At 38.8% G+C, this 25,689-nt stretch overlaps 1 protein-coding gene across 2 annotated transcripts in view; it reads right to left on the bottom strand.

The window, feature by feature from the left end:
• The window catches only part of dyrk1b (dual-specificity tyrosine-(Y)-phosphorylation regulated kinase 1B), a 66,313-nt gene that overhangs the window by 26,900 nt on the left and 13,724 nt on the right, over positions 1 to 25,689 (bottom strand). Inside the window, exon 1 of one of the 2 annotated variants that reach the window (XM_077526046.1) lies at positions 19,092 to 21,068. The exons of the other annotated variant lie outside the window; for it this stretch is intronic. Within the exon in view, the coding sequence (XP_077382172.1) occupies positions 19,092 to 19,194 (103 nt within the window). The 5' untranslated portion in view covers positions 19,195 to 21,068. Of the gene's footprint in view, positions 1 to 19,091; positions 21,069 to 25,689 lie in introns of those variants that run through there. 2 annotated transcript variants of the gene reach the window in all.

The raw sequence follows: 25,689 nt of genomic DNA, 5'->3' as shown, positions 1-25,689 counted from the left end.
GGCTTCATCTAGCCGGGATCTCCAATTCTCACTGGAGCAGTTCGCAGCCGAGTGTGAAGCGGTTGGGATGAAGATCAGCACCTGCAAGTCCGAGACCATGGTCCTCAGTCGGAAAAGGGTGGAGTGCCCTCTCCGGGTCGGGGATGAGATCCTGCCCCAAGTGGAGGAGTTCAAATATCTTGGGGTTTTGTTCACGAGTGAGGGCAGAATGGAGCGGGAGATCGACAGGCGGATCGGTGCAGCGTCTGCAGTGATGCGGACCCTGTATCGGTCCATTGTGGTGAAGAAAGAGCTAAGCCAAAAGACGAAGCAATCTATTTACCGGTCAATTTACGTTCCAACCCTCACCTATGGTCACGAGCTGTGGGTCGTGACCGAAAGAACAAGATCCCGGATACAAGCGGCCGAAAGGGTGCGCAGGGTGTCCGGGCTCTCCCTTAGAGATAAGGTGAGAAGCTCGGTCATCCGGGAGGGACTCAGTCGAGCCGCTGCTCCTCCGCATTGAGAGTAGCCAGCTGAGGTGGCTCGGGCATCTACTTCGGATGCCTCCTGGACGCCTCCCTGGAGAGGTGTTCCGGGCATGTCCCACCCGCGGGAGGCCCCAGGGACGACCCAGGACACGCTGTCTCTCGGCTGGCCTGGGAACGCCTTGGGATCCCGCCGGTGGAGCTGGTTGAAGTAGCTGGGGAGAGGCAAGTCTGGGTTTCCCTGCTAAAGCTGTTCCCCCCGTGACCCGACCTCGGATAAGCGATAGAAGATGGATGGATGGATGGATGGATGGATGGATGGATGTTCCATAGGCTTGAGTCATTATAGGCGTAAGTTCAAGTGCAGCAACACATCAGTCGGAGGTCAGGGCTCGCAACGAACTTTGGCTGGCTACTCACGCGGCGAAACATGTTGTGGAGTTGCTTCCCTTGGTATGACACACAGCGTGGGGAAGTAAAAACAATGTCGGACAATATCATTAGTACGGTCTGGGAGCACCCAGCCAAAAATGGGCCACCAAGCGTGGAGAATGGTGAGGAAGTTGCCTCCTCTTCTGCGTCCGTTGCAGCAATTAAGCTACATGCCAAACCACTAAGCTAACCTAACCTAACCTAACCTGACTGTGTACACTTTGATACATGTCTGGCTGGAATCACGTTATAGTGGACTGCACAGCAAAATGGTTGGCAAATTAATAAATGTCTGTACCGTGAGAGAATGAGAGAAAAACTACTCGTTAAACTGAACCGGTAACTGTACGCTCTGCTATTCATCAGCCAGATATGACCAGACAGTTGATTATGTCACCTCTTATTATGAATCACAAACACAGTACCTGGCACCAAATCGGACAATAGCAGCCTAAGACGAAGAGTACACACGGCCGAATGCCCCCTCACCTTCGCACTTTCAACCCCTGCCTCCCCTCATTGAGTTGCATTCAAAGACGCTCGGAAATATCACGCTTAGCAAAACAGAACATAACGTGTGTGTATCAAACAATATACACAACCAATTCGCTATAGTACTGTATATTAATCTAAAAATAATTACTAATAATTAGTGACAGTGTTTGTTTTCCCAATAAGTCTGCACAATAAAATGTTTCCAAAATTACACTGATAGTAGAGCTGATTTTTATTTTTTTTTAAGCCCATTTAGTCTTGATACTAGACAGGAAAATAGTTTGCTGCTTTACACAATGAAGTTAATAAATAAAAAAAAAACTGATGTTTTTATGTATTTAAAAAAAACAATGTTCTCTCTCGCTCTCAACTTCCCTCCCCCAATCTCACCCACCCTCACTAGTACTGTATTCTAGGGGTGTTAAAAAAAATCGATTCGGCAATATATCGCGATACTACATCGCGCAATTCTCGAATCGATTTAATAGGCGGCTGAATCGATTTTTAAACTTCTATTTTTAATGGAAAATATTCAACAAAATGTCTTACTTCGGGTTAGGATTCACACCTTAAGCATGGAGAATGTTATATGAACGGAACATTAAGCCTTAATATTTTATTTTAATGCTGTTCAAACATGAAACAGATTACAACCTCTATAAGACTGAAATTTCAGATAAATAAATACATTTTCATACAAATCTTACACTCTACAAGCTTACTGATTAGTATTTTCTAAATTTGAATGAAAAAAAAATCGCAACAATCGACTTATAAATTCGTATCGGGATTAATCGGTATCGAATCGAATCGTCACCTGTGAATCGTGATATGAATCGAATCGTCAGGTACTAGGCAATTCACACCCCTACTGTATTCCCTGCAACCATCAGCCCACATGTCTCCAAACTACACTCTACTTCTCTCTGCCTATGTTTTCTTTCTCAGCTTCCATGACCACGCAGGTCATCGGAAATGACAGTACTCATGTGCTCAACACAAATAGGCATTCAACAATATTTGATGATTATTTTGTGTACCACTAGAGCGCCCTGCATGTCACACTTTGAGAAACACTGTACTAGAAAGTTAAACCAATTTAAGTTAAGTTAAAACAATTTGTCAGGGTGTACAAAAACACAATCCACACACAAACATTACTCAACATCACAAAAATTGTGTTTAAAAAAAAGCACTCAGTGTGTCAGGACCTTCTGCAGACTCACATCTCATTCTCAGTCATTCTACAACTCAAATCACATCCAAACAGCTTCACCATATTACAAAGGTCATTTTACAATATGAGTCATGACAAAAAAAATAAGAATACGATGTTTAAGAAACAAGTGGTAATAATTAAACTAAATTAACAGACAGACCAGTGTTTCCCAAACTGGACTGAGACAAGGTGCATTATAAAAATCTTATAGCACACTACCAAATAAATGACACAAAAAGTGTATCAACAAATAATGATGATGGATACACAGGCCAACGTTTCCTTCGGACATCAAATGGAAGAACCCTTCATTGCTCTGCCTGTCACAATATGTGTTTGTGGCATAGTAAATCAGAATCTCAATATCAATTTTAAGAAATTGGATAATTTCCTGAGGCACACCTGATGATCTCTCACACCATGTTGGTTGAGACTCACACAGGTAGACTACTGAAAATTTAAAAAGTAAATCAAACATTTTCTGAATAAGCACATGCCTTTGATTGTATATTTTAAACATGTTCATTAGGGGTGTGCCAAAAAAATCGAATCATAAAAGAATGGAGATTCTCATTTATTAATCGAATCTATATTAATATCCAAAAATCGATTTTATTTAAATTAGAAATTAAGAAAAAGGGGAAAAGGCAGTTGTAGCCCACATGCTGTATTTGTGGAGAAGGCACTTTCAATAAAAAAAAAAAAAAAAAAAAAAAAAAAAAAAAAGACTATTTGTCATTTTGTCTTGCAAAGCAGACTGGAGTAGATCATGACAATGTTGTGCATAGCTGTAAATTGAAGCAGAAACAATTTGTCAATGAAATAATTTTGAATCGAAAATCTTTTGAATCGAAAATTGATTCTGAATCGAATCGTAGACCCAAAAATCGTAATCGAATCAAATTGTGAGACAGTCAAAGATTCCCAGCCCTAATGTTCATATAGCACAAGCTACAACTCAACTGAAGATAAAGGTAAGAGCTCATCTTGTACACACCATCTTAGAGAGTTGGATTAATTAGTTATTCTAATGTAAACAACTGTTATTTGCATTCCTCAAAGTAAATCACATCTTCATCGCAACATGTGAAGCTCTGGTGAACTCCATGCCCAAGAGAGTTAAGGCAGTGCTGGAAAGTAATGGTGGCCACTGGCCACACAAAATATTGACACTTCAGGAATTTTTACTTGGAGGTGTACTCACTTTTGTCTCACCATGTTGAACTTTCAGTGACCAGTTTGAGTGTGTGAGAGCTGTAATACCACATGTAAGACACCTGCTCCCTATTCACACCTGACAAGTTGACATTTCCACTTAGGGGTGCACTCATTTTTGTTGCTAGGGGTTTAGCTATCAATGACTGTATTGAGTTTCATTGCGTTTGACAGAAAATAATTGAGAAGCACTGACTTACATAAACATTGTGCCACATGACATGTTTTGTATACGTATGCATGTCACTAGATGTGCTTTGTGTGCAGGTTTTGACTCGTACAAATGCACTAGCCTCAGTCGCCTGCCTGTGCATTGCTCCATCTCTTGTTCGAAACTCAACTGGCCACGCCCACACGCAGTGCGCAGTTCGAAATATAGTAGTTTGGGGTGATTGTGAACAGCCCTATTGAGACAACTTTACATCAGCAAATACGGTCATGCTATATCGCCCCCAAAAACGGTGTGTCCAAAACCTGGGTGGTGCGACCAACTGAAAAAGTTGGTAGCACCAGTGCTACCAGCGCAAAAGTTAGTGTAGAACCCTATACGAAATTCCTGCAACTGAACTGCTGCAGCTTACTCGTCAAATCCTGTTGACTCATGCTCAAGACTAAACTAATACAACCCCAAGTATGGAATCACCAGTGTTGGACGAGCACTCACTCAGGTGTTTTATTCTGGAGCTCAAACTCAGATAAAAAGCATGAAACAGCCGTAAAGTCATTCCGAAGTGCAACATCTTGGCTTTCAGAAACACTAAAAGAAATGAAGAAAAAACATTGTGCTGGTCAGTAAATGTTACTTTTATAGAGCAAGTGCAGGGAAATAAATATGGAATAACTCCATTCTGAGGAAAAAAATATGGAATAACTCAATTTTGAGCAGAAAATAAGGACACACCCAGTCAATTTCCTTTCCTTAATTGGGCACCTGCCTCAAATTACATCTGCTCGTTAGTCAGCAGTTAAAAACAGTGCAGTTATCACACCTTGGAGGGCTGCTGGAGCAAGTGGATTGGCAAGAATCATGGCTCCAACAAGGGAGATGTCTCATGAGACCAAAGAGAGAATTATCAAATTTCTTGAAGAAGGTAACTCTACACGTATGGTTGCCAAATATGTGGGCTGTTCACAGTCAGCTGTATTGAAGATCTGGACCAAGTACAAACAGCATGGGAAGGTTGTTAAAGTCAAGCGTACTGGTAGACCAAGAAGACATCTAAGCATCAAGACAAACTAAAGGCCATATGTCTTGAAAACAGAAAATGCACAACAAGACAAATGAAGAAGAAATGGGAAGAAGCTGGAGTCAATGTATATGACAAAACTGTGCAAAATCGCTTCAAGGAAATGGGATTTACATACAGGAAAGCTAAAAGGAAACCATCATTGACGCTTAAACAAAAAAGAACAAGACTGCAATGTAGGGCTGGGAATCTTTGACTGTCTCACGATTTGATTCGATTACAATTTTTGGGTGTACGATTCGATTCAGAATCGATTTTCGATTCTCGATTCAAACGATTTTTGATTCAAAATTATTTGATTGACAAATGATTTCTGCTTCAATTTACAGATATTCATAACATTGTCATGATCTACTCCAGTCTGCTTTGCAAGACAAAATGACAAATAGAGACATTAAAGTGTCTTTTTTTTTTTTTTTTCAACATTTATTAATTTTGTATTTTAAGTGCCTTTTTCCACAAAAACAGCATGTGGGCTACAACTGCCTTTTCCCCTTCTTCATTTCTAATTTAAATAAAATCGATTTTTGGATATTAATATCGATTCGATTAATAAATGAGACTCTCGATTCTTTTATTAATCGATTTTTTTTTTTGGCATACCCCTACTGCAATGGGCTCAGGAGAGACAATTATGGACTGTGGATGACTGACAGTGATGAGTCAACTCATGTGGAACTGTGGATGACTGGATGAAGTTACCTTCAGTGATGAGTCAACTCATTGTAGTAAATGAGTTTATTTGTACAGGGTTTTGATTTCACCTTGATTAAGTAAAAATGTGGAAGATTCACCCCCTAACTAAAATCAGAGCCACTAACTAAAATCAGAACTTTTACAGAAGGTTTTATGGATGAACTACCCTTACTAAGGCAGGAATTGACTCTGACAAGTTGGCCAGCAATGACTGCATAAAATGTGATTCTGCAATACTTTAAGTCGCACTTTCAGTTAACTTAAAATTGTCCATTTGACTGGATAGTTATTTCAAAGGGCACAACTGCCATGTTGAACAATAACAGAGACATCCTTGAAGATAGACTTTTCTTGATATTTATGGGAGCTGAAACATTTTGATAGGACAAGGGTTCTGCTGTTATATTGTTATACATAAGTTGTAAGCTGAATATACACGCGACCGTGATAACTTGCAACAAAATGCTAGTTGAGGAATGGGAAAGCTATCCCACACACAGAGGTGTATGACCAGAATGTGGTGGAGTGCCAGGCTAGCAAAGAGACCTACCATGCTAAGTACCGATAAATATATTTTTTAATTGCCAATATGTCTGTTTTCTTCAAACTTCAACCATCAACCAATCTCCCCCAAACACCAAATGAGAGTGAATGGTAACAGCAAAGTACGCTGTTTTGGCACTGGCACAGAAGATTTGGTTTCATGGATGCAAGTTACTCACATACTCAGCTCTACTGCTTATCCCATCACGTCCATTACAAATGTAGCAATATTTAAAAAATAATAATAATGTATAAGGCCTTTCATTGGTATGAGATTTATTGCCAAGAAGCATATTACAACAAATAATCTTGAGCACAAATATCCTTACGTATTGTGCCATGTTTGATTGAAATTTCATAAAAAACGTTTTCAGCCCATAAACACTGCATGTTTCGTGGTTTTCCAATTATATTGCATTCCCATTTTAAATGTTACAAAAATAATTATTTTGTAAGCAAATGCAAATAGTCTACATTAGTAGAATAAAAAAAGATGTGCCAAGACCAAACAGACTCATGTTGTAAACATTTAAGATGAAATGTACTGTGCTGCTCCATTAAAAGTATTGAATGAATAAACATTTCTTCCAGCATATATAAGGATGACCACTGACTAGGGGTGTGAATTGCCTAGTACCTGACGATTCGATTCGTATCACGATTCACAGGTCACGATTCGATTCGATACCGATTAATCCCGATACGAATGGTCACGATTCGATACCGATTAATCCCGATACGAATTTATAAGTCGATTGTTGCGATTTTTTTCCATTCAAATTTAGAAAATACTATCAGTAAATTTGTACATGTACACTGTAAGATTTGTATGAATATATTTATCTAAAACTTGAGGCTTATAACCGTGAGCCACTGTACACAAACAGTTTGCAATCTGTTTCACATTTGAACAGCATTAAAATAAAAATATTAAGGCTTAATGTGCCGTTCATATAACATTCTTCCATGCTCAAGGTGTGAATCCTAAAAAAAAAAAAAAAAAAAAAAAAAAAAAAAAAAAAAAAAAAAAAAATCGATTCTGCCGATTATTGAATCGATTCGAGAATCGCGCGATGTAGTATCGCGATATATCGCCGAATCGATTTTTTTTAACACCCCTAACACTGACCAATGACCAACTGCCAAACTCCATCAAACTGTAAAGGGTGATAACAAGAGCTTTGCTGTGAAACCATTAAGTAGTCATACAGAAATGCATTCTGACTCTAAACTTCCACACTCTCACCCATTAACACATTGATGATATTATTATTGTTTTTTTTCATCCAATACTTATTTATTTTCTGTTGTGATGCAATTAAGGAAGTATGGATACAATGATTCAGCTACAGCACATTAAATGATAAATCATGTATGAATTTAAAAGTGACTTTTTTTTTATTTTTATTTTTATTTTTTTAAATAACAACCTGACTGTTGCTGGGCTGTTCCCGTTTTGCTGTTCTCTAAAACTCAAATTCAGCATTATGCAATTTCCTTGTACTGGACAATGCACATTATTTTTTGAGTATACAGTGGAACCTCTACTTACGAACGTCTCTTCATACGAAATTTTCGAGTTAAGAAACACCTCAACGGGAAAATATTGCCTCTTGTTATGAAAGAAATTTGTAGATACGAAAGGTAAAAATACATTACCGAACGGAGCATACTTTCGGCTATGGCTAGTTCCTACCATAGGTACTAGGGGTGTGAATTGCCTAGTACCTGACGATTCAATTCGTATCAAGATTCACAGGTCACAATTCGATTCGATACCGATTAATCCCGATACGAATTTATAAGTCGATTGTTGCGATTTTTTTTCATTCAAATTTAGAAAATACTAATCAGTAAGCTTGTAGAGTGTAAGATTTATATGAAAATGTATTATTTATTTATCTGAAATTTCAGTCTTATAGAGGTTGTAATCTGTTTCATGTTTGAACAGCATTAAATTAAAAATATTAAGGCTTAATGTTCCGTTCATATAACATTCTTCCATGCTCAAGGTGTGAATCCTAACCCGAAGTCAGACGTTTTGTTGAATATTTTTCCATTAAAAATGGAAGTTTAAAAATCGATTCACACACACACACACACACAAAAAAGGCAATGATGATAAGACGTTGAATCGGTAAGACTACCGAATGAACAATTCTGAGCTCTTAAAAAAAATAAAATAAATAAATAATAATAAAAAAAATGTTTGTTTTTTTTATTGAATCGATTCGAGAATCGCGCCATGTAGTATCGCGATATATCGCCGAATCGATTTTTTTTAACACCCCTAATAGGTACCTATGAGCGTAAATACTTGATCGGTGTTTGGCATCGTTCTGGCATCCCATTGACTAAGAGGAACCTACCATAGGTATGAGCGTATACTAGATCGGTGTTTGTGCATGTTTCTGGCATCCCATTGGCTAAGAGGAACCTTTACCATAGGTATCTATGAGCCTCGATACTAGATCGGCGTCTGTACAGCGTCCTCATCATTCATCCCGCGGCCCATGAGGTGTTCCGATAGTTTTTCGTAAATGTATGAACTAACGGCCAACGAATTTATGCAAAAATTCAAACAATTGGTGATTGATGAAGGCACAGTAAGTTTTTAATTGCGACGAGACGGGCCTTTTTTTTTTTTGAAAAAGATGCCTCGTCATACCGGAAGGTTCCATGAAGTTTCAGAATTTGTTTAAAAGAATCGCCCAGAAAAAGTGTTCACCAGTCGGGCGTTTACTCACTAAGATAATGTTTGCCTTGGACATTTCCGAAGGATTGTTTAAAAAAAGAAAAAAAGAAAAAATAAAAAATAAAAAAATAAAAAGCAAACATCCATGGATCAGTTCTTTTCAAAACACCAGGCAAAAAAACAAAAACAAAAAAACACTTCTGAGAGAGGAGAACATGAACCAAAGAGGGCAAAAAACGATGAGGGCAGCAGTTAAAAAGGTAAATGACCATCATTTTTATTCTTCACTCTATTCTTTGTTTTTACATTATGCACAACTCTCATTTATTGTGCAATAATCTAATTGTAACATGCATTTGTTACATGTTTTGATGCATTTTTATGCTTTATAAAACATTTATGTCTGAATTTTGGGAGGCTTAGAACGGATTAGGGCATTTACATGGAAAATGCGTCTCTACTTACAAAATTTTCTACTTAAGAACTTTCTTCCAGAACCAATTAATTTCGTAAGTAGAGGTACCACTGTATTCTCGAGTGGGATGGTGGTCTGATCTAGTAAAACCTCAGACATCTTTGGGTTGACAAAGGTAGTACTGTACTTCCATTCGTAGAATAAAAAATATATAATACTGTAAGGAGTTGAATCTAGTATCCATCCATCCATTCTCTTAACCGCTTATTCCTCACAAGGGTTGCGGGGTGCTGGAGCCTATCCCAGCTGGCTTCGGGCAGTAGGCGGGGTACACCCTGAATTGTTGGCAGCAGGGCACACAGAGACGAACAACCACTCACACTCACAAGCACACCTAGGAACAATTCAGAGCGCCCAATTAATCTGCCATGCATGTCTTTGGAATGTGGGAGGTGACCGGAGTACTCTGAGAAGACCCATGCAGGCACGGGGAGAACATGCAAACTCAAGTTGAATCGATAACACTTCATATACACACGTCTGTTGTGCAGAATTTGAAAGCAACTAAGAGCATAAATGGTTATTGTATGTTAAGTAGGGGTGGGAACCTCTGGGTACCTCACGATACGATACGCGATACGAGGCTCACGATAACGATTATCTCGCGAAATGACGATACTGCGATTATCGATATATTGGTCAGGAAATAAGTCCACGATAATCACGATAAATCTACTCAAGACATAAATTGATTTTTTTTCAATGACAAAATAGCTTATTTTTATACCATCACTGAAAAAACATATTAAAACTGGTGTCTTCTTCAGAGTGAGTAATTTTGTGCATTTTTTTTAAACAAATACAAATGTCTTCTCAACAGAGAACTTTTGTGAACAAATTTGTGTCTCAAATACTACTGGCATACAACATGCCAGTCAGTTACATAGTCAATTGTTTCATTTTATAAATTTTGAATTAAATTTAAATGAAATTTTAGATATTAAATCCAATTAAATCTATATTAACATTGCTCAGAAATTGTGTGCTTCAAAAAGTAGAAAGATATGTTTTAAAACCAACATTGACGATATAATACACATTTTTCATAGAAACTTATGCAAAACTGGGTCACTCACTGGACAGATAAATGTCTTACACAAATAAAAGCTCGTGCTTTTCTTTAAAAAAGAAAAAGAAAAGAAGAGCAGCACGTATGATTTGAGGTCCCAATCACTGATGGAATACGTGGAAATGGTAAAAAAAAAAAAGATAGATGTCCATCCGTTGTTGACTCGCTGGTAAGACCTACTCGTTGTGACGACTCAAGTGCATTAGTTTAGCCCTTATCTCTTCTTACAAAGTTGGAATTCTTTTTCTCAGTGGAATGACCAGTTATTTTACCTGGTTGTCTTTAGTCGTGGTCTGGCTATTTGTATGTGTTCCTTTCTCCCTTCGTTTTGTTAGCGAGCCTCCGCTCTCGTGTGTTAGTTTGCCATTTCTCATTTCTTGTTGCACTCGTGTAGTTTGGAAGTTCAGGAAAGTGGCCCGACATTCGGGAGCTTGAGCTGAGCTCCATTTCATTTTGTAACTATCACAGCGTTGTGTTTTTCGTGTCGTATTGCTCCCGCTTAAACTCACCGAGCAAAACATCTCCCTCGTGCCCCTGACGCCTAACGAAATCACGTAGCGAAAACCATCATTCACAACTACGCTTTACGGGTGGAGATGCTGTGCGTGATCAACTTTGCCCTTGGAGAATTAAATTAGCAGAGAAAGAGAGAGAATTAGCTCTTACCTTTAGCAAGTCTAGTCCTGGATGATGCCGCTCTAAGTGGCTGTCATATTCGTCATGTTTCCAGTGTAACTATTGTGAGACAGTTCTTGTATACACCCAAGTCCGTCTCTTCTCTATTCCATTTGATAAAATCCGAAATGTATCCATTCCACACTATCAATATATCCACATCTGACTTGTATGCAGCCGGCGTTTTGTTTACTTGGGTCTTCTTCGGCTGAAGACTGCCGCACATTTCCCCGCCACTCTTATGAGCCTCTTGTGGCCCGCCAAGTAATTGCGCAATAAGGAACAATGGAGCCGTTACAGCGGCTGTATCGATACTTGGCATAGGCATATCGATAACCCATCGTGAGAGAAAATATTGCGATGTATCGCCGTATCGAGATATCGTCACTCCCTAGTCATGTGTTTTTGACATGACTCTACTCTCACAAACAGTGGCAATATTCACGAAGCGCAGGTCAGATTAGTACCAATTGTACAATGTAGGGGTGTGAATTGCCTAGTACCTGACGATTCGATTCGTATCACGATTCACAGGTCACGATTCGATTCGATACCGATTAATCCCGATACGAATTTATAAGTCGATTGTTGCGATTTTTTTTCATTCACATTTAGAAAATACTAATCAGTAAGCTTGTAGAGTGTAAGATTTATATGAAAATGTATTTATTTATCTGAAATTTCAGTCTTATAGAGGTTGTAATCTGTTTCATGTTTGAACAGCATTAAAATAAAATATTAAGGCTTAATGTTCCGTTCATATAACATTCTTCCATGCTCAAGGTGTGAATCCTAAAAAAAAAAAAAAAAAAAAAAAAAACGATTCTGCCGATTATTGAATCGATTCGAGAATCGCGCGATGTAGTATCGCGATATATCGTCGAATCGATTTTTTTTTAACACCCCTAGTACAATGTAATGACTTTTAGTACAGCGCTGTATCAAACATTCTGCCTTTACAAGAGTAACGAGGCTCAGTTTTGATGAAACTGTCAGATGTGCTTGAATTTAACGCCTTGTTTTTAATATACTTTTGTTTGCAAAAGGTAAAGAACTGTATTCCATCATAATAATGAGTTGTATTTTAATATTTTGGTTATCTCACGAAACATTCACTCTGATTAAACATTATCACACGGTCAGAAACATAGTTCAACTTCAAATAAATACAGAATACTGCATCAATCAATGCAGCGGTTATTGCTGTTATTAAAACTATTGAATAATTTGTCAATTTAGTTTGACAATGTGTGTTCCTCAAAAGGCAATCTTTGACCTTTGACCCCAGCTATCTCAATTTGTATTCAACATAAGCATAATTCTCTTTTAACTACTGGGGTTGCCAACTAAAGGAAAAGTTTCCAATGAGACACTGACTACATTTAACATTCTGTCAATAACTCTTTCAAAATTGAAAGATTATCAATACTCAGTTTTGTAGGACACGTAAACACAAATGTTTTGTTGTTGTGTTACTATAAAGATGACCTTTACGGTGGTGAGACTGCTGGGGATACCTAACAGCTATAGTCACAGAGTTAACCTTTGAGATTCTATACAAAGTACAGTACTTGGGGACGTTTTTGACCCCACTAATGAATCTAAGGACTTTTAAAGACTTTGCAAGAGCCGGTCAGAAACTGTGTGTGGGCGATGGGCCATACAATACTCCATAGGTCTGCCCTAACAAAAAATAATTCCGAAAAACTTGAAGTTGATCAGACAAAGTGAAAGAGCAGTGACAACAAACATGGTCAACCTTGGCTTTCACTCAAATATCCATCTATCCATCCATCCATCCTATGAACCGCTTATGCTCATTGAATTAATATGAATAAATGAGACAATCAATACAGCTTTGATGATCATGTGAGACTTGCAACCTGTTACAATGCTTACATGAACGCTCTATAGATATAGGGTGAACATAATTTTGGTGTGGTTCTCAAATGATTTTCAGAGGTTGTTGTTTGGTGCTCATTTTTTCCCAACCCACATGACGGATGAACTTAAAACAACACATCTGGTAAAAGTAGAGCGTGAGGTGCACATCCAGCTTGTCCGCAGCCTTTATTAAGTAAAAAAAAAAAAAAAAAAAAAAAAAAGTCAAGTATGCATTGCTTTTATTTTTGTAATGGTTAGCGCACTCTCCCTGTAAGCAGCAGGTCCCCGGTTCGCGCCCTGCTCAGGGTTTTATTTTGGGGGTTTTTTTCTTTCCCTCTTCTCCCCTCCTCCTTCACTACGATTTCTTGCAGCAAGGAGCCTTTTTTTTTTCCAAATGTTTATTGAAGAATTGAACATCCATCCAATTTTTACACGGTTGTAATACAAGGGCTAGCCGGTCTTCCATTGCCACTCAGTGCTCAAACGCAGCGCTCCAGAATTTTGTGGGTGGTGCACGCAGCAGTCGGCTTGAACGAGACGGGTGCGGCAACCACACGGGGAGAGGCCGGGTTTTGCGGAACCGGGTATTTTACTTTCACATTAGAAAAAATATCCAGCAATATGCCTAATATTTCATTTTAAAAAGTACATCGCCATGGTGTCAAAGGTAAGGTTTAATCATTATACGCCTATAGTTAACTTTGTAAGGGCTTCAAAAAACAAGATATAATACCTTTAAAGATATTCTAACCATATTAAGTGATAAAGTCTCCAACCACGAGCAGCTATTTAAACAAATGAATAGCTCCAATGCCAATTGCTGTCCTCATGTTAGCAACAACCTTGTTTCATGCATGCATTCAAAGCGGCTCTCATTCACATTAAAATTAGGATCAAGCGCACAGTCTTTGACATTGTGAAAGCAGAAATTGACTCGTGAGGGTCCACGTGAAAGGCTGGCATACGCAAAGAGCATTTACACAAGTACCGGTAAACTGAAAGATCTCCCCTTGAGGATGATATAGTTGGCTGTGCATGTGATGTGGACACCTGCCCCCAATACTTGTGCCACGCGGTCAGGGGGTGAAATTACATCTTTTTAAGATAATGATTCCTTCAATTAGTTGATTTAAACAATGATCGTGGGACAATTCCTCCCACTGTTGTCATGCTTATGAATGAAATATGATGAGTCAATGATATCCACCACACATCCGCAGAGAGCTGAAACTGACTGCCTGTGCCTTGATCAAATCCAACAAAATCACATTACACTACAAGTTTGTCCTGGTTTTACCACATCTAACATCTAGTCTACTTTTTGTTAGCAAATTGCCAGATGCACCGAGGGCGCAGCAGCAGCAGCCCCGTCCGCTGAAATGCCCAGTAAGATGCATTGCAGTCCTGAACAGGAGACGTAGACGAGACTTGCCCAGGCACGAAAATGATGATATGCTTGTTTTTACGCCAAGCGCACAGGCACCTGTCTATGAAAATAGAGCCCTAAGTGTTTACTCACTGAAATAATAAATATTAATAATTAATAATAATAATAATAATAATTCAACTGGCTCCAACTTCCAACAATGTTTAGATGATGACTCATTCATTCATTATTCATAAAGGAGAAATAACATGTATTGTAAACAAGGACACCGAAGTTACTGTATGAATGAAGAACATTTGGGAATACTCTGGTTGCTCCCTTTCACATGATCAGCAATCATGTATGGGGCAATGTTGAATCATTGGGAAGGTGCATAAGGAAAACTTTACATGCTATCTCAGCAGAAAAGATCATAGACAACCTGCCTTCAATTGTATATGTCAATAAACATACAGTACCAGTTAAGATGATGTAGCATATTAAAATGTAAAACTGACTGATACAAATAAAAAGAATGGGGGTGTGACAAAATTCTAATACAGCTGGACAGCAATACCAACCCAGGATGTGGTCACAAGTAGGGATGCACGATATTTATCGAAGCGATAAAACATCTGCCGATTTAGGAAAAGATGTCATTTTTGATCGGGCCGATTAGTACATTTTATCCAATAAAAAGGTTCAATAGATTTATTAAAGTCTGTAAACTGTTTGCAACGCGAGCAGTCCACAATAGACCACGTCCCCTGCTTATGTCATCTATTGCGCATTTCGGTCTTGCAGACCGGCCGGTCTCACTTGGCATAACCCAAGGCTAGCCCACACTAGTAGAAAACTAGCAAGTAGCGATCAACATGTCCTCACCAGTGTGGTCGTTTATCTCCATGGCAGAACATCAAAATCTGTTCAGCAAAGATTCCGAGCAGGGGAAAGAAGACTTCTGTTCACCCGAAAATTTGTCATCGTGGCAAAGCTGTTTTGAAAGAACATGAAGCAGCAGCTGCAGCAGCTAATGGCACTAAAGCTAAATGTCCCCTTGCAGCGTGCGTTTGACAACTATTAAAACAATTCCAAAGAAAGTGAAAAGGCTAAAAAGCCATTAATGCCCAAGTTATGGCATTCATAGCGCTCGACAACCAGCCTTTTTCTGTAGCCGCACCCGGGTTTTCGCAAGTTAATGGCACATCTGGAGCCACGTTACATTCTCCCAATCTGTTGCTTCTTTCACCAATGTGTCCCCGTATGATGTTGCCACTCATATCCACAGCTTGATCAAGAAGAACCGACTACAAGTAAGTTTCATCGCCCACACTTGCTTACAACAAACAGCAAGTGAAGCCAATTTTTCCATAGTTATGCTTACAGAATTTATACAACTGGAACAATGACCAATACTGACCATGGCAGACAAATACACCTTCCAAAGACCCATCAATGTTTGTTTGCCTCTTCCACTAACAAAGTCCGAAAACCCTCTTTTAAACACGGAAAATAACATTGTTGTCACAATCATCCAGCACCTCCTCACTGTCCCTTATGAAGTGGGCAACCCAACTTTCTACTTGAAGTCACAACGAAAGAAGGGCGAAAAAACAAAACAAGAAAATGTTGTACTGATGTAGTTTGCTTTGCATGTGGTTGTTCGTAAGATGTCAACAATTATGTCGTCTTCTAGTTTTGATCAAGGTATGAGAATGACACAGTTAAGTTATGAAACTATAATGGTACATATTTAACTCAAGTGACTTGAATGAAGTTGCTTGAATTATGCTACTTCGAGCGAAATCCTCTATGTCCTCAGTAATCGAGCATGTAAGATTATAGTTGGTATACATATGCAGACGTTCACAAATATGAGTACTCCCCTCACATATATACCGTATTTTCCGTACGATAAGGCGCACCGCATTATAAGGCGCACCTTCAATGAATGACATACGGTATTTTAAAACTTTTTCCATATACGTACATGTTACAATAAGATTATTGTGTAGTGAGCAGTGACGGGAGTCGGAGGCGGAGTGTTGAAGCACGGAGCCAAAGGCTGCCGTTTTATTGACATCAGCTTCTGAGGTTTTAACAGCAACTTCTCACTCAGCTGGAAGCTAGCAGGCTAACTCCTCTTTCATCCTTTCATCATAACAAAACCTTCCCCCCCGGAACTCTCCCCTCGTCCCAACGTTCCCTGGGTGAATTATGTTCCCATCACTACAATTGCACAATTAATGAGAGTTGTGCATAACATAAAAAAAAAAAAAAAAAAAAGAATAAATACCGGTAATAAAAATGATGGTTATTTACCTTTTTAACTGCTGTCCTCTTCGTTTTTTGCCCTCTTTGGTTCATGTTCTCTCTGTGTTTTTGCCTGGTGTTTTGTAAAGAGCTGATCCAATGATGTTCGTTTTTTGTTTTTATTTATCGCTCGCTCACTCACGCTTACATCATGTAAGCCGCACATCATCTCCCGAAGGCAAGTGACGGTTCCACTCCTCCACCTGGAGTCCTTGTTTTTTTTTTTTTAACAATCCTTCGAAAATGTCCAAGGCAAACATCATCATAGTGAGCGATCGCCCGAATGGTGAACACTTTTTCTGGGCAATTCTTTCAATAAATTCCAAAACTTGATGGAAACTTCAGGTACAATGGCGAGGCATCTTCTTCCAAAAAAGGCCCGTCTCGTCGCAATTAAAAACTTACTGTGCAACATAGCCTTCACAAATCACCAATTGTTTGAATTTTTGCACAAATTCATTGGCCGTTAGTTAATATTTATGTAAAACTGTCTAAACACCTCATGGCCGGAGGAGTGAATGACGAGGACGCTACATAGACATCTATTTTATATATCTACGGTCAAATACTCTTAGCCAATGGGATGCCAGGTAGACACAATCTATTTTATATCGATGGTCAAATACTGTTAGCCAATGGGATGCCAGGTAGACACAATCTATTTTATATCTCTGGTCAAACACTCTTAGCCAATGGGATGCCAGGAAGATGCCAGTAATAGCCAATGGCAGAGCAGCTGTAAGCATGTTGCTTTCAGGAAACTCTGGGAGCTGCGGGTAGCAGCCCATACTGTAGTTTTACCTTTCGTACCCCGCAACTTCTTTCGTAACAAGAGGCAATATTTTCCTTTTGAGGAGTTTCGTAACTTGAAAATTTCATATGAAGGGACGTTCGGAAGTTGATGTACCATTGTATAAAGTGCTACAGTAGAGGCTGAGGTTACATTAAGATGAAACAATAAGTTTTTCATGGACTATTTTTTGGACAATGTTTAATTACGTCACTTGGTACCCTTTTTGGAATTTTATGAAATTACTTCAAAGTTGGTCTTTAAATATCAATAAGCAACACTTTTTCTATTAAAACTACCAATGTTCAAATAATCACTTCTAAAACATTCGTGGGAAATCACATTGTACTATCACTGGTGAGCTATTTTTAGAACAAGCCTGCAGGCTATTCATTTGGTCGTTGGGAGCTACCTGGTGCCCACACGCACCACGTTGGTGGCCCCTATACACTACAGATTCAAATTACCATCCTAACAATAATAAAAGCATTGCAACACCAATTCTGTTAATTTTGGGCGACAAAAAATAATTAAAAGTTGAAAAAAGTATAAAAATAAAACAGTGTGAACTTCAGAAAACCAATAAACACTAAAGGACACTCAAGCCTAAGTGCGCGTTACACTTCATAGAGCGATGAAAATGATGGAACTGTACAAGACAATGTAAATAGCATTCACATACTAACAACCCTATCAAAACAAACCTGCAGACAATTAATAGACCTTTCAAGAAAGGACACCAGTTAGAAACAGTTTCATATTTGCACAATTGGTAAAGCAAATGCAAAACCATGTGTTAAGTACTGTCTGTGTACAACGTATTGCAATTTGACGTAGCCAAGGCTTTTGGATTTGACTACAAAATACCTTATGGAATGCATTAATAAACAAACAATACCACAGTGGTGATATTCACCCACACACACACACACACTCACACACAACGGCGGTGTAACCTGTTGCAGAGCTGCTTTATCACACTAATATAAACACGCTGCCTGTGTGATGATACATTCAAGAAACTGAAAATTAGCAAAAAATAATATATATATATATATATATATTACACTAAGAAACAGCTACATTAACATTACTCCAATCCAAAAAAAAATTAGGATTACATCAACTAAGTAAGCATATACAACTGTGATGAATTCTATCAATTGTTTCAACTGTTTGTGGTTTAAAGAACATGAACATCAGCTAAAGGAAGCTGAGCTATATCCATGTAGACATCTGTTTTGGCAACTGCTCTAGGCCACATTATTCTGCTCAATATGATGCTGACAGGAAGATTCAAAGAAAAAAAGAATCTCCAACCCACTTTAGAATTTTAAAATACATTATTTTCTCACAGCTCATCAAGGAACATTTGTAAATTGTCCATCTCTAACACTAATCGTTATCGCATAATTGCATTGAGAGTCATACACATGCATTGCTTTGTTTATAAAAAGTGTTCAAAAGTGCATGTTCGTGTACGTGTGCATGTGTGTGTGTGGGAACTGACTTTTATTGTCACGGTGTAGGGAAGAGGGGATCCAGGGTTGTGATTGGACCATTCTGCAAGGGGGCACAGTCTTGTCCTCCACAGATGATGATGTGATCACCATGGAAACACTTGGTAAAAGGTCAATCCAGAAGGGAAACCCAATCAATCAAATGATTTCACAGGTGGGCAGCCTTTGTGGGGGTCTTCAGTAACCTTCATGAGGTGTTTTCAATCCCAGAGTTTGCTCTATCAGTTTATTCAACTGACTCAGTCAATCTTGAAATGGTGGGAAACCAACCAATCAAATTAAAAGGCACCGTCTTCTCTAGCTTGTTTCTTTGTTACTGTGGTTTCTAAGGCAACCAATTGGTGTACAGGCAGCTTGTCTATCTTAAGTAAAAATATAAAGGATGTAACGAGTTACACTATAGATATAGAGATCTCATTCTACATATATATTCTCTTCTCTGTGGTTGGGGGATGTGGGTAATATTTGGTTAGTCAGGGTAACATTTACTTGTTTCTTTGAGATGGAAGTTTGCACTGCTCCAGATTGCTGGTAACTTATTTTAGGTAGTCGAAAGTAGGTCCTACTATTCTCGAATATTAAAAGATTTCTACTCTGTCGTGGATCCTAATGGCATAATGGTATGAACGTTGTCCTGGGTAGGATTAACCCAAAGTAGGAAAGAAGCAGTTCATTAGACATGTTTAATTTGTAATCCAAAACGGGATTTTTCTGTCCAGTGCAGCCGTTAGCAATAAAATCCAGTGCAGCAGGTATTCCCAGGCTTGAAAGACATCTGTCAAAACTGTTCTGACTGATCTCACTCAAATTATTCATTAGAATTGGTTTGTCTGACTTGTGAATTTCAGTCTAGCCTCTTGTCAAACAATTACTTGCAATTCCTCTGGAACCAGGCTCCCCAGCTTTCTGCTAAATGGGCTGATGGAAGGGGTAGAAGAGAAGGAGGGGAGTTGAATTTCTAGCTTTCTGCTTTTACCCCATCCCTCCCTCTAAAAATAGGTCCAATTACAGACGCTTTCTGAGGGACTGGGCCCTGGTTGGTGTAGGACAGTGTAGAGAGAGGTTATCTCTCTGCTTAAAATCCGGACACTCACTGTCATCTACTGGCAATGTCACAAAGACAGTGCAGACAAAGCTCCAAGGACTCTTCAGGGTTGTGGTCACTCAGCAGCCCATCACCTGGCTACAGAGGAGGGTGCAGGCTCAACCAGTACAATAAGACCCTTAATACCACCAGAAAATAAAGACAAGCCCACAAACTATCCAGAAAGCTTGCTGTCAACTAGCAGTTGTACAAACTCGAGGAAACAAACAAACAAACAAACAAACAAACAGTCCACTTAAACTTGTATATTTCCCCGAAAAGTTCCTCAGACAGAATATCCACGCTCGCACGGCAACGTGTCAGGTGGGGGTGAAACAAAGAAGAAAAATTGACAGTTTTAAGTCCAGTACTTGGGAGTTAAACGCCGAACGTTCCCCGTGTGAATCACACAGGACGCTAGCGACCTGCCCGCCTGTTGTTTCCAAGCTGTGACACAATCCGATGTTAAACAAAACACAAGTCGCTCCAGGAAGAGGTAATTAATCACAATCAAACACGGCGTCCTGAACGACACAATCCAAAATTCCAGACTCGTATTCAAGTCCACCAAATGCAGTTTTAGTTCCTGAGTTTGCTGTCAGATACCCTGGGTGCCTTCAAGGCGCGACTCTTCCACCGCTTCCGCTCCCCTTCCGTTCACTTTCGTGTCCTCGCCTCCTTTGTCGTTGTGCCCTTCTGGGTATTAAATAAGTTTAAATCATGAGTTTTTGTAATCCTTCGAGGTGGAAACCTTCACATGGGCAAACTCGAGTCATGTTTCTCGCCCGTTTCCCTTTCCTTCACCCAGTGTTTCTCCGTTGCAGGGAATCTGTGCTCTCCTTCACACAGCTCCCCACCCTGCGATTAGGACTGTACCATATTGCACAGCGCGAAGGTTGCAGAAGGCGCTCTCTTAGCCCCACGTACCACTGCTTTTATCAGCAACAGTGACGCAACTCAATAAAGCTGACGTTGGCGATGAGTATTCTTACTTCAGAAAGAATAAAACTAAAACTACTGTCTGTTTTTGAAGTGAATTTTAACATTACAAATGCATTCGGGCAAGCGGGGCAACAACCCTCTCTGTGTGTTCGAAGTAGGTTCTTCCAAATAGACCTCTCTCTCGTCCTGTCCATTTATAGTAACAACGGAGTATATTTACTGGAACTTTATATTCACTTATATAGACAACATTAACTTAGACCCGTGCCACAATTTCAAGAATAAAACTCTTGCTATATTACAACCACTTTCCGTAAATCTAACGACCGTTTAAAGAAATAATCTGTATTAAAGCCATTACATTGAGGGGGAAGTTGTTATATTTTCAATGAAGTAAATTTGCAAAAGCTATTTATGCGATCCAAAAATGATCACGTGAGGTATAGAAATGTTAAGAAATTAACCTGTCGGTTTAACAACTTTTAATCCATTTGGTTTCCATAATATATATAATGTACTGGTACACAAAAATAAAACTTGCTGTGCTGAATGAAAAAAAAACATTTTTAAGTCAAAATACATCTATGTTAAAGTATAACCAAAAGTAATTAATGATAAATGGGGCAACAAATAATACACAAAGCCTCTTTTTTATTCAGTCTTCTAAACTGTTTCTACTTTTCTGTGCTGGGGTGAGGGCAGCCTCTCCCTCACTCAGCACGCACCCTCCCACAGGCTCTGTTGCTACCCGACGCCATGGCAGCTGCAACGCCATTGGCTACGTACAGTGTAGTCCCCGGTTGTGATTGGACACAGAGTCGATCTGGGGGAGGAGCACTTGGCTCGGTTTCCCAGTGTCTCTTCAAACGGCGCGTTGCAGGAATGACGCGGAAATAGTTTGAGGATGTCAGGTAGAATTGGAAAGAGGGAGGTTGGGGGGAATCTGTCGGGGAGCATGGAGAAGAGCAAAGGGCTTCCATGCGCACATGCTCACTGAGCTGATATGTGACTTCCCCTCACTAACCAGCCAGAGCTAAAAGTTGTTCCTGTTGCTATCCGAGCATTCCGGCTAAATCAGGCACAATGCTGCCTGGGAACAGCTCGGCACACAAACAGTGTCATAAACCAGCTGACAGTTCCCTGGCTTAAAGGGAAATTCACCCTCAAATACAGTTCACGCTGCATGGATAAATGTGTGTCAAATTCTTGTTGATTCAGTTGCTATTTAGTGACACTAATCTTTTGATATCATTCAGCTTATATAGTATCTTAAAATAAAATGGTTTACAAAAATAGAGCCTCCTATCATAATACTGTCCTTGTGTAAATAGATAGTATTTTAGTTTGAAATGTCCTTGAGTTTACAAAGATCCAGACTAAAGTGTCAAAGTTCAGCACATACTTCTACACCATTTTAGCTTCAATTTCTGTAACTTTCTTTTGCAATCGTCTCAACACCTACAGTCCGAATCATAGCACTCCCAAATGCTGACAAACAGCTGACAAGTCATGGCTAAATAAAGACAGCATGACCTAATAACTTGCTATAATTATAGAGATTGCTCATTCACATAAAAAGACATAAACAAACAGGAAGCAACATTCAAAGCCTATTTAAGATAAGGTGGTAATCACACACAGATGTATCACTACAAGGGTGGTCTGCTTATGAAATACCCAAAGCCCAGACAGAGAGATTGACTGTCTGATCTGACTGTATGGGAGCAAAGACCCAGACAGACTTCCATAGTTCCGCAACAGTTTGCCAAGTCATAACTGTGTTCCTTTCATGAAAAATCTATTTCACTTCCTAATTTCTTCACATAAAATGACTTTGTGGCTAAATGGTATAGAGGTAGATTGTTGATGGCTTTGTCTCAGCTAGTTTCTTGACACATAAATTGTCATCTGTTGCTGTCATTTGATAATCTATCACCTTGATAAACAGAAAATGTATTTTTGCATTTATGAAAAAAACAACAACATTGAATCACACCAAATTTTGTTTGTACATAGTGTACATACCATATATTCTCAGCCAAGTATTTGTTTCACATGGGTGGGTACGTTTGCCGTTCCAAAACTACAAGCAGATGAGCAACAGGTGGCCAAATGTGTGAGTGTTCTTGGTCATGCCATGGTACAAACTAATGGAGCTGGAACCTATGCCAGATGAATTGGGGCAAATGATGGGATAGACCCTCAACTGGTCACCAATCCATTGTAGGGCAGACAAATAATAATAATAATAATAATAATAATAATAATCATAATAATAATCATAATAATAATAAACTACTATTCATCATCACTACATTAATAAGGATGCATAATTATGAAATTATTTGTTTCATAGTTCTTGTATTTTCCACAAGACAACTGCCACATTAGGTTGAAGTAGGAAGACTCTTTCATACCTAAATGATAAAAAGACAAAACTTAAACTAAGTTAAAATAATAAACATGTTGACTCCAAGTATTTAAATCAGTAGAGTTAATATTTCAAAGAAGTTAAATAAAAAAAAAAAAATCAAAACCTTATCAATGATTCATTCTAGATATTTATTTTCGCATTACACTCAGATACACCTGTACATTTTGGATACAGATAGTTACAGTAGACTTAGGATAAAATATCACATAGGCAGTAACAAATATTAATAATTCTTTAGTTAGACATCAATAATTTAATCATATGTATAATAATGTTACAATTTTATTTTTCAACAATTTATAGTTGAATAAAAATTTTGCTTATTTTCTTGTATTGTAGTTTATTTGAGCAAATTCATCTAATTTATTATTTTAACTGCATATGAAAAATAGTGAATGGCTTGAGAAAAAAATAATAAAATAATAATAAAAACAGGAACAATGCAGTCTTAATGGTTGGATATAAAGAGTTTCAGTGTACTGTAGCTGCAGTGATTTTTTATTTATTTTTTGGGGGGCAGGGGGTCTATTATGATACTAAATATGTATATATGTATGAAGAATGTATATTTTCCTTCCCTGAAATACTGATTGTTTTCCACTAAATCACATTCAGCTGTATTAACGGTCAGACAGCAGAGATTACAACAGTACTGTGAGGAGGCAAGCAGACTCTAACACTCACGTGCCTTGCAGCAAATTTCCACCCGGCAACTATACGCTGTACCATGGCAACAGCTCTGCCATTGGTCCCCGGTGCGTTTTCAAATGACCAATGGGATGGCCAGCAGCGGGTGATGCTTGTTGCTAGGTAAACACGATGCAGAGGAAAGATAGAGGAGCGGAATTACCATGCTGCTACTGCAGGGTGCTTTCGGAGCGGAGGAGCACTTTACACGCGGATATATCATCCTCTTTCTCAGCACTTGGCGGTGCCAGAGAGACAAAAACAAAACCAAGGAGGTATGACACAGGCATTGAGGAATCAAATATAGGACGAGTTAAAGGCCTGAGGGGTTTCTGCTTCGGATGCATTAGCAACATTGTTTGAGCTGCTCTGTGCCTATGCATGAACAGCAATCAGACAGTCAGTAATGAGTTCAATGTACAACAAAATAATAATTTATTAGAATGATAATTTTAGAATAAATACATACAGTATATACACCAGTACATAATACAGACATTAATCTTTATTACATAACCACCCATGGTCTATCTATTTCTCAGCAACGTTTTATTCCATTCCACTTTCTGAGCAAAACTTTGTTTCTGTGATCGTATATAATGTATAATGTAGAAGCTCTTCGATGAGGTATAAGATAACTATTACTGCTTCCCATGTATTTAAAAATGTTGTAGTCCCCCTAATAAAAAAAAAATGCATTGAAAAAAATGTAAAACTCATAAAATTTCTTAATGAAGATGTCAGGTTAGATGCTCTACAGTTACTTTTACCATTCCCAAAGGCAAAAAAATTTTTTGTGGTTGAATGTTATAGTTCTCAGAGGAGCCCAATGAGCCGGCTCAAAATTGGGTATAAAAAGTGAATAAATTGCAGAGGTGCAGAATTCAGGTCCAGATAGTAAAACCCTGCCACAGATTGGCTTGAGACACAGGTACTTCCATCAGGTAACAAGCTCGTTTACCTGCACCTGCGGCTAAAGCCAAACTGTGGCAGGATTTTACTTTCTGGACCTGGAGTCTCATTTATAAAACGGTGTGTGAGAACCTGTGTACAAAAGTACTTTCGAACGAAACCCAAACCTCAAATATGCAGAAAAAAATTGAGATTTAGAAAACCATGCGTAGACCCACATACGCATACCTGCACGCAATTTCCTTTTAGAAATGCCACACAATTCGGTCAGAGACAAAAATTAGGCGATCAATAGGCTGCCCTATTATTGTAGTTAATATTAGTATCTATTATTATTCCCAATGTGTTGCTTATGGATCTTCATCCAGCATCACGGCTGTGTGGATTGCATTGTGAACGTTTACTGACTTTATTGACGCACGCGTTTCTTGCTTTTATTAATTTATTTGCAGGACAAACGCGTACAATTATATCAAGCTCCATCGCAAAGATGCTTGTACCATAGATGCTTGACTATTTTTCTTGCTAA

The sequence above is a fragment of the Festucalex cinctus genome, chromosome 7, assembly GCF_051991245.1.
Source record: "Festucalex cinctus isolate MCC-2025b chromosome 7, RoL_Fcin_1.0, whole genome shotgun sequence".
NCBI classification, from domain to species: Eukaryota; Metazoa; Chordata; class Actinopteri; order Syngnathiformes; family Syngnathidae; genus Festucalex; species Festucalex cinctus.
The sequence above is the reverse complement of the archived record's forward strand: the minus strand, read 5'-3'. Positions and strand labels throughout refer to the sequence as shown.